Genomic DNA, 10955 nt, shown 5'->3' on the forward strand with positions numbered 1-10955 from the left:
TCACTCTCCACAAGGAGAAACGTGACCACTTGGATCCAGGTCCAGTGTTGAATCACATAGAAAAAATAAATAAAAAAAAAACATTTTCATTTCATCCAGTTTTTCGCCCATTTTTATCACATCGCACAATGTTGATCCACACTGGATCAGTGTATTCACTAGGGCTCAGTAATGTTGCTTCCATAATGACATTACGTCACATATCTACTACTGTAGGAAGTTAACCATTGGAGTTCTACAGGGCAGGTAACAGTGCCTTAGTAGAAATGGACTGACCCCTATTTCCTGTGGGACCAAGATGCTTCAGCCTAGTAAGCCTGATATATAATATCATGACCATGTCTATATGGAGGTGGCCAGAAGTAGACATGATTACTAAAACATTGTGCCTGTATTTGGGCTCGTGCACATGACCGTATAAATTAGACCAATGCTATCCATGGTTTTGATGGCTAGCACTCATGCCCATTTTATTCTATGGGCCTGCGCCCATGTCTGATTTTTTCGTCAGACCAAGTGGTTCGAGGAAAAAGATGGCGGAGTGCACAATTTGCCTCCAAGAATCAGATATCACTCTCCCTTTCAAGTCTTTGGGTCAGTGAAAAAAAAATCCAACTGCGCGCGGACAACATCTGATTTTCACACACTGATGTCATGGAGAATTTTTAGAAACTTTTTTTTTTTCTCCCCACCCCCAAGAAAGTTGGATCTCGTTCTGATCAATCTCTGATCAGTGGCTGATGCGTAATCAGACCGGTTTTGTCAGATGGAGAGAAAACTGTCGTGGGACCCTAGCCTCTTCCCATAGAGCTTAACTGGATTTACAGAAGCAGTGTATCTCTCAAGTTATAGTTAGTGATGAGCGAATATACTTGTTACTCGAGATTTCTCGAGCACGCTCAGGGGTCCTCCGAGTATTTTTTAGTGCTCGGAGATTTAGTTTTTCTTGCCGTAGCTGAATTATTTACATCTGTTAGCCAGCATAAGTACATGTGGGGGTTGCCTGGTTGCTAGGGAATCCCCACATGTACTTAGTCTGGCTAACAGATGTAAAACATTCAGCTGCGGCAAGAAAAACTACGGTAAATCTCCGAGCACTAAAAAATACTCGAAGGACCCCGAGCATGCTCGAGAAATCTTGAGTAACGAGTATATTCGTTCATCATCACTAGTTATAGACATTGTACACTCACATCATGGCTATACCTGTCTATATGAGGCAGACAGAGCTGGATGGCGTTATGGACATAACCTATTCTGCATTGTTAGCAAAACTTCTACTGACTTCTATGAAAGTTACAGTAAGAACATATCATTGTCCGCTTGGCTTTTACAAAAAATTGGTCCACCTCCACCTAAGGCAAAAGTAAACTTAGGGAAACACCATAGCTATCCCTGTGTATATGTGATGGCTGGAGGTAGACAGAATGATAAGCACAGCCTTGCGATAGAACACTCACATAGAGATACAGAAACAGCACAATACAGCCGGTTCAGCCGTTTCCATGGTCTCATCCACCTCCAGTCACTGGAAATAGACAGGTATTTCAGAGATGATTGGCTGAAATGGGAATTCCCTTTTAACCCCTTCATAACCGGGGGATTTTTCGTTTTTCCGTGTTCGTTTTTCGCTCCCCTCCTTCCCAGAGCCATAACTTTTTTATTTTTCTGTCAATTTGGCCATGTGAGGGCTTATTTTTTGCGGGACTAGTTGTACTTTTGAACGACATCATTGGTTTTAGCATGTCATGTACTAGAAAACGGGAAAAAAATTCCAAGTGCGGTGAAATTGCAAAAAAAAGTGCAATCCCACATTGGTTTTTGTTTGGCTTTTTTGCTAGGTTCACTAAATGCTAAAACTGACCAGTCATTATGATTCTCCAGGTCATTACGAGTTCATAGACACCAAACATGACTAGGTTATTTTTTATCTAAGTGGTGAAAAAAAATTCCAAACTTTGCTAAAAAAAAAAAAAAAAAAATTGCGCCATTTTCCGATACTCGTAGCGTCTCCATTTTTCATCATCTGGGGTCGGTTGAGGGCTTATTTTTTGCGTGCCGAGATGACGTTTTTAATGATAGCATTTCGGTGCAGATACGTTCTTTTGATCGCCCGTTATTGCATTTTAATGCAATGTCGCGGCGACCAAAAAAACGTAATTCTGGCGTTTTGAATTTTTTTCCCGCTACGCTGTTTAGCGATCAGGTTAATACTTTTTTTTAATTGATAGATCGGGCGATTCTGAGCGCGGCGATACCAAATATGCGTAGATTTGATATTTTTTTTATTGATTTATTTTGATTGGGGCGAAAGGGGGGTGATTTAAACTTTTATGTTTTTTTTATTTTTTTCACATTTTTTTAAACTTTTTTTTAACTTTTGCCATGCTTCAATAGCCTCCATGAGAGGCTAGAAGCAGGCATAGCACGATCGGCTCTGCTACATAGCAACGATCTGCTGATCGCTGCTACAGTTAGGGCCAGAAATATTTGGACAGTGACACAAGTTTTGTTATTTTAGCTGTTTACAAAAACATGTTCAGAAATAGAATTATATATGTAATATGGGCTGAAAGTGCACACTCCCAGCTGCAATATGATAGTTTCCACATCCAAATCGGAGAAAGGGTTTAGGAATCATAGCTCTGTAATGCATAGCGTCCTCTTTTTCAAGGGACCAAAAGTAATTGGACAATGGACTCTAAGGGCTGCAATTAACTCTGAAGGCGTCTCCCTCGTTAACCTGTAATCAATGAAGTAGTTAAAAGGTCAGGAGTGGATTCCAGGTGTGTGGTTTTGCATTTGGAAACTGTTGCTGTGAGCAGACAACATGCGGTCAAAGGAACTCTCAATTGAGGTGAAGCAGAACATCCTGAGGCTGAAAAAAAAAGAAAAAATCCATCAGAGAGATAGCAGACATGCTTGGAGTAGCAAAATCAACAGTTGGGTACATTCTGAGAAAAAAGGAATTGACTGGTGAGCTTGGGAACTCAAAAAGGCCTGGGCGTCCACGGATGACAACAGTGGTGGATGATCGCCGCATACTTAATTTGGTGAAGAAGAACCCGTTCACAACATCAACTGAAGTCCAGAACACTCTCAGTGAAGTAGGTGTATCTGTCTCTAAGTCAACAGTAAAGAGAAAACTCCATGACAGTAAATACAAAGGGTTCACATCTAGATGCAAACCATTCATCAATACCATAAATAGACAGGCCAGAGTTAAATTTGCAGAAAAACACCTCAAGAAGCCAGCTCAGTTCTGGAAAAGTATTCTATGGACAGATGAGACAAAGATCAACCTATTCCAGAATGATGGGAAGAAAAAAGTTTGGAGAAGAAAGGGAACGGCACATGATCCAAGGCACACCACATCCTCTGTAAAACATGGTGGAGGCAACATGATGGCATGGGCATGCATGGCTTTCAATGGCACTGGGTCACTTGTGTTTATTGATGACATAAGAGCAGACAAGAGTAGCCGGATGAATTCTGAAGTGTACCGGGATATACTTTCAGCCCAGATTCAGCCAAATGCTGCAAAGTTGATTGGACGGCGCTTCATAGTACAGATGGACAATGACCCCAAGCATACAGCCAAAGCTACCCAGGAGTTCATGAGTGCCAAAAAGTGGAACAATCTGCAATGGCCAAGTCAATCTCCAGATCTAAACCCAATTGAGCATGCATTTCACTTGCTCAAATCCAGACTTAAGACGGAAAGACCCACAAACAAGCAAGACCTGAAGGCTGCGGCTGTAAAGGCCTGGCAAAGCATTAAGAAGGAGGAAACCCAGCGTTTGGTGATGTCCATGGGTTCCAGACTTAAGGCAGTGATTGCCTCCAAAGGATTTGCAACAAAATATTGAAAATAAAAATATTTTGTTTGGGTTATGTTTATTTGTCCAATTACTTTTGACCTCCTAAAATGTGGAGTGTTTGTAAAGAAATGTGTACAATTCCTACATTTTCTATCAGATATTTTTGTTCAACCCTTCAAATTAAACGTTACAATCTGCACTTGAATTCTGTTGTAGAGGTTTCATTTCAAATCCAATGTGGTGGCATGCAGAGCCCAACTCGCGAAAATTGTGTCACTGTCCAAATATTTCTGGCCCTAACTGTATGTAGCAGAATTGCACGTGTGCTGTGAGCGCCGACCACAGGGTGGCGCTCACAGCGACGGGCAATCAGTAACCATAGAGGTCTCAAGGACCTCTATGGTTACCATTCACAAGCATCGCCGACCCCCGATCATGTGACGGGGGTCGGCGATGACGTCATTTCCGGCCGCCCGGCCGGATGCGGTAGTTACATGCCGCTGTCTGCGTTTGACAGCGGCATTTAACTAGTTAATAGGTGCGGGCAGATCGCGATTCTGCCCGCGCCTATTACGGGCACATGTCAGCTGTTCAAAACAGCTGACATGTCCCGGCTTTGGTGCGGGCTCACCGCGGAGCCCTGCATCAAAGCAGGGGAGCCGGCATCGGACGGTATAGTACGTCCGATGCCGGTAAGGGGTTAAAGAGGCTTTTTCAACTCTTATAACATTTCAGGCAAATACGACATAAAATTCACGGGGGTCTAAAGCAGCCAGTTCTCATGGCTTTGTAATTTAATTTATAAAGGATAAGGCTTTGTGCACATAGCCATGGTAAATATCTTTATAAATGTCATGTCTATATGACACAAACTTGTGGCCTTCAGAAAAAAACTATGGTCCCAATTCATTCATACGACAGTCTAGATGAGAGAACTGGTGGAGTCAGATGCACCTGATTCATTACGAGATGCACATCAAGTGGTGTGGGCTTCCATGTGCCACGCCACAAATCTTACTCCAGTTTTTGGCTGGAGTAAGATTTCTGGCATAAGGAACACCACAGCTTGTCATGAATTAGACGAGCTGTAGCATCAAGCCCCCATCGTGCTTCCATCCTTCACCAGCTCTACCCATGTTGGCCAGGCTAGGCAAAACTGGCTTTAAAATAACAAAAGTCGCTAAACTCGACTCTGAGTTGTGTAAAACATATGCAACTTCTCAAAGCTTTTTCACACTAGTTTTTCTGGCTTTGATACATCGGAGCAAAAAAACAGCTGAGCAGAGACAGGCACATACTTGGGAACAAGGTCTTCATCCTTGTACTATAGATCCTGCCGGCAATGAATTGCGAGAACACAGAAGGATCAAAAAACATTTTGTCTGGGTCATTCTTCAACTTTCACAAAAAGAGTCCAAGACCACTCAATAAGTCAATAAGGCCATGTGGACATTGTTCTTATGTCACTGTCCTGCGGGACCAGCATCAAGAGAATAGCCCTCCACATTACTATCTCTTGTCATGCGCCGCCCACATAATGGCACCCAGTCATACTTGACCACCCAAGCATCATTTCTTGCAGGGAAGTAAAACACCAAACTCTATGTTAAATATCAATAACTTTCTGCAAACAAGAGACCCATCTTAGCCAAAGTCTCAATAGCCTTTTATTATCCAATCTACAAATCAAAAAATGTTTTTGGAAACATAAATATTAAAAATTGTCTATTTATTCTGTATTTGGACACTTAGGAAACTTATCTGAACACCTTGGATGCCATTTGATTGCTTATTTATTACATTAACTATTTGTAGATCACTTTAAAAATAAGGTCTTTTGCCAGCAAGGAGGTGTCTCTTTTCTGTCTAACTTGCTGTCCATTGCCTGTTGTCAAGTGTAATCCTTCTTTAGCAGCAGAGGCACAAAGATGGACTACAGAAAGTGGGGGAGGGTCTTTGTCTCTTTGCTCCTTTGCTCTTGTGAGTCCATCTGCATACAGTCCCAATGGAGAGGCTAGCTTTTACATGGAGCAGCAGAAAGTTATTTGACAATGGAAGAAGCAATGCATGCAATGTATCCATAGTGCTGCAGAGTGCCGAGTAAAAGAAACAGCATACTCAAAATAATTGCATAGCAAGTTGCAGGCTGTAAGAATTGGAAGAGTGTCTTCACATAATACACTATTATTTTTCCCCAATTTTTAACTTGTACGGAATGAGTGGAGCCACCTATGCTTTTCTGCAAGTTCTGTATGAAAGCACAAGAAAGCTTTCAATAACTGGTATGCAAATTGTTTATTCAGAGAGGACGAGGACTTAAACTCTATAATGCCATTTGTTGGAAGCAGCGATCCTACAAGCCACTGTTGACCCTTTAACGAGCCTTGAAATGTGACTTAGGACAAAAGCCAAATCAGAATCTCAACTTGCAGACACGGTATTTCGAGATATTGCTCTCATCAGTACAAAGTGTGAGAACTGATTTGGCTAGGTGCGAGGCTCAAGGGTCAATAGTGACTTGTAGGATCGCTGCTTCCAACAGGTGGCGCTATAAAGTTCAAATCCTCTTCCCCTCTGAAAGGCAATTTGCATATTACATTTCCCAGAGGAGCATTGCACGGCGAATAAGCCTCCTTACCTTGGCATGCCAAAGCTGGTATGTCACTCTTCAATAACTGGTTGAATACTTAAAAATGTATTTGGGAAGCTGTTATTCCCCAAAGATATACCTGGCTTAAATACCAGTAGGGAAGACTTTGAAGATGAATATCATAAATCAATCTTACACATATAAATCAAAGGATATCAAAGTGTTTATACCCCAGTAGATCCTTATTTTGTTTAAAGGAATTGTTCAGCTTAAGGCCCGGGACATACTTACGAGTGCAATCTGAGAAAGTCACGCAAGTCTCCGCGCAAGTCTCTTCCATCAATACCCGGCACTGCCGCTGGCACTCGGGACCAGAGCATTCAGCTGCATAGAAACAAATGCAGCCGCACACTTCGGTCCTGAGTTCTGGCAGCAGTGCCGGGTATTGATGGAAGAGACTTGCGCGAGTTTCTCACATTGCACTCGCAAGTGTGACCCCGACCTTAGGGTGCAAATCTGCAGTCAGTCTATGTGAGTACAGACTTGTGGATCCTCACATTGCATACATTGTGTGCTGTGAGCATTCTCTGGTGACGGGAAAGGTGTGCGCTTGACCACAAGTATGTGATTTGCAGACATGCAGTCACGTGCCAACTAGATGGGTGCATCCTTGCTTAATGCAATTGTATTGAGTGAGACACAGTCTAGTCTGAATGTGGCAAGAAATATGTAAACTGCATACTTGCAGTCACATGATCGCACACTTACAGCGCTTGCACTGTATAATCCTTACAGCGCAGTGCACACTGTGTGAGGACTCACAAGTCTGTTGACACAGAGTGACTGCAGACTTGTTCCCTAAGGCAAGACAACCACTTTAATGGTAGAACTTTGACTATGAAGGCTTTTTCCCAAAAGATCCTTAGAAAATAAAGATATGACAGGTTGTCCCTCAACCGGGACCCTCAGAAATTAGCAGTAAGATGTTGATAAAGCACAAGTCATCCATATCCTCAAAAAGGGAAAGTGATGATTTTAGTGGCAACTCTATGCTCTTACTGCTATATCCTAAATAGGGGGAAGCCATCTAATATCTCCTTCTCGTAACTCATGAATCCTTAGTAGGATATATGAAATCGGGTTTACTGACCAGACCACACTTTTGAAACCACAGCGAATTTTGTGTTTAACTTACGGCTCATTTGCACCAACAAAATATGTTAAAAAATAAATCTAGGCTGCCAACATATTGGTCATGTCATGTCTCACATTGTACTCCTGCTACGCTTTTAATAGCAACGCAGTGTTTAATAATAGCCTAAGGAGTGCTTTGATGTAATTCATTTTCGATGAGGGTACTTGGCAGAGAAACATGGAGAAAAAATACTCTAAGCTGAAGCTTATCATAAATGACCTACAAAAGTGTGCAACCCCCATGGTTTTATCTTCTAGATCATCAAATCTTGGAACCTCCTTCTTCTAATTACTGCAGGAGAGCAGATATCACTTATTTCCACCTGCCTTCCAGTCTGAACTGATGACGGGCACTGGTGGGCAACCTGCTGCTCTTCATCTGCTCGCAACTGGCAGAACATCTTTCGAGTCAGAGTGCAATACCCATAGGAAAGACCCAAGTGGCTTTAAAGCGCTTTACTGGATTCATTTAATAGAGACTATTATATGATATTTAACCTTTTATCTTTGATCCTAGAAATGGTGTCAACACTTACTTGGCATACAATCTTCAGTGAACTTTATGGTACCAACGAACAATGATCACCAGGGCATTATAAGATATATAATTATTTATATTGTACCATCATGGACATTATTATCACTGTCCACATAGGGAATCTAGATTGCGAGCCCCAATCAGTATGTCTTTGGAGTGTGGGAGGAAAACAGAGTTTCTGGTGAAAACCCACACAAACGCGGGGAGGACATACCAACTCCTTGCAGACGGTGTCCTTGATGGGAATTGAATCCATGTGCCCAGTGCTGCAAAGCAACAGTGCTAACCACTGAGCCAACCTACCGTGCTAACCACTGAGCCACCGTGCCGCCCACGGTGTAATATTTACCCATACTTATCTTCTTGATTTCTGCAGTTCCCTCAGAGATTAGTGGGTGGAAGATGAGATGTTTGAGGAGAGGAAATCAAGCCACAACTTTAGAGCTCATTTTCACGTTGTTTTTTTAATTAGTAAATTGGCACTCTAATTTTCTCAATACTATGGTTTTGATTTTTTTTTTAACTGATACAATTATATTTGTTTCATAGTTAAAAAAAAAATTACTTTGGTTCAAATGTTCTAGAAATGCAGATGTAAATATTTATACATTTTGCAGTATACGTAAATTGCGACTTTATCATCAAAGATCCTAATCAAGATACATGATCTAATATCAGAGGAAGCATATCGCAGGGCTGCTCATACATGATGTTGGAGAAGACTGTAGCACTGAAACAGTTACTCTGGGAATCATTACATCACTGCAATAGCTGCTAGGAAGCTACCACTCAACCCTGGCTAATGTTACCATCAGGAAACTAATCTGATTCAACTGATATACAGTAAGTCCACATCAGATGCTAGCGATGACAGCCTGGCACCTAAGGATATACATTGAGTTATATATATATATATATATATATATATAACACAGAGATAAGGGCTGACAATTGCACTTTGCACTGAGCTTGAACTGTATTTTTTTTGTTCTCATTCATTCTATCTCTGGATTATCTGACAGCACAGACACCTTCACACCAGAAACTGATTTCATTCTTTTAGCTGTCATTGGGTTTGAGAAGAAAGCCCCCAATGAATCCTGCCCCTCCGCCACACTGTACCAATGTGCTCCTGACACATTACGTAATGATCAGACAGGGCTGGAGGTGTGAGAGTCACTAAGATGCTGTATTTTTAGACTGCAAGTGAATCCTTTTAACTCTTTAGGGGCTTCAGGAATGAAATTGCTTCTCTAGAAAAAGCAGTGAAATTAGATGAAGGACGGATTCACCTAGAGTTATGAAGCCTGATAAGAAAATGATTAAAAAAAAAATTATTCTGATTCTTAAAGAGGCAGGGAAAACATATATTTGTACCATGTTAGTCAGGAGATAGAAAAAATAGAAAAATTTGAGAGTCTCAGTGATTTATACTTTTTAATGGCTACTAGTTTGGTATTTGTTACCATCTTTTCAGTTAACCACTGAAAGCTATCAACCACTTAAATGTTTAATATTTTTCTTAAAGGGGCAGCATCGCTTTTTAGTTGTGAATCTCAAACCTGGAGAATCAATTTTGTCATCTCTATCCAAGATGGCATTCAGTGTTTACTAAGCACAGTAGCACCAACATAGTCTGTGGTGGTGTACAGTGAGAGGACCATAGACAAGGTGTACATATGTAGGTATTATGTATTTATATCAGAACATCACTGTTCTCCAGCCCCTTACCTTTAGCCCTCTGATCTCCCCTAGATGTAGCTGCAGTCTCCTATTCACCTCCCGGATCAGATTGCTGTGATCCAACATAGCACTCATCTTGTCAGCCTCTGCTCTTCGGAGCCGGACAATCAGCTCCTCCTTAGTCCACTTCATTAGCTCCTCATCAGAAACCTTGGCAAGGTCTTCCACTGAACTTTCCCCAACAACCTTTGACATTTTTGCTTATCACTTTTTCTCCACTTTTTTTTTAAATAAAACCCAAACTGTGACTCCCGGCTTAATTTCCCAATAGTGTGCTACTCGAGGAACCCAAGATTGTTCTCAACAGAGACCAGCAGATCCCTTGGTGACTTCTAGGTCTTGCAAGAAATAAAGGATCCCCTCTAGAAAGTCAATCTTCTTCCAAGCCATTCTATTCACCGGCTGTTTTTTTGCCATCAATTCTTTTGTAGGCAAAGAACAAATCCATAAAACATTAGATTGAAAACCTATAATAAAAATACCATAGTGATCAGAAAATGCAGCTTGTAGGAATCAATTACTTTACTTCAAAGCATGTGCAGGCTCCTCTCATGTCCTCATGGCTATGGGTTTTACTGCAGTAGAATGAATGGGAGCATGCAGATGCAGCTGCCGGCATGGCTCTGTGGATGCTCTCCGCTGGGCTGCAGTGCTTTTGACTTGGAAAAGAGTTCCATTGCCTGCAGCAGACACAAGACACTCCGGCTGCTGTTGCTGATGCTGATAATACAGCCCAAGTGAGCTGACCCTTTCCCTTTCTTCTTTGCTGACAAATGTGCAGACTGGTCTCGGATATAGGCTTATCTACGCCATCTGCTGGCCACTGTTATTCATTTCGCTTTTAAATACAATGAATTTGGCTCAACATGGAAAGTTAGAAGGATTATTTCACATTTAGTGAAATCAGGAATTTGTTTTTATAGCTTTTATGATAACAACTGGGAAGGGATTAAAAAAATGTAAGAAAAACTAATGTAGATTTTTTTTTCTACAAAATTACCCTCCTGTCTAAATCTTATTCTATGAGTTATGTAGCCAGGCTGCGCTGTACTTACACTGTCGACTGCAT

The 10955-nt window shown here is 41.4% G+C and overlaps 1 protein-coding gene across 1 annotated transcript in view; it reads right to left on the bottom strand.

The window, feature by feature from the left end:
• Positions 1–10621, bottom strand: part of CCDC85A (coiled-coil domain containing 85A) — a 497193-nt gene extending 486572 nt beyond the window's left edge. The window contains exon 1 of the mRNA XM_069768914.1: positions 9875–10621. Coding sequence (XP_069625015.1) covers positions 9875–10081 — 207 coding nt within the window. The 5' untranslated portion in view covers positions 10082–10621. The remainder of the gene's footprint in view (positions 1–9874) is intronic.
• Positions 10622–10955: the final 334 nt, after the last annotated feature.

The sequence above is a fragment of the Ranitomeya imitator genome, chromosome 5 (assembly GCF_032444005.1).
Source record: "Ranitomeya imitator isolate aRanImi1 chromosome 5, aRanImi1.pri, whole genome shotgun sequence".
In the NCBI taxonomy this organism is placed as follows: Eukaryota; Metazoa; Chordata; class Amphibia; order Anura; family Dendrobatidae; genus Ranitomeya; species Ranitomeya imitator.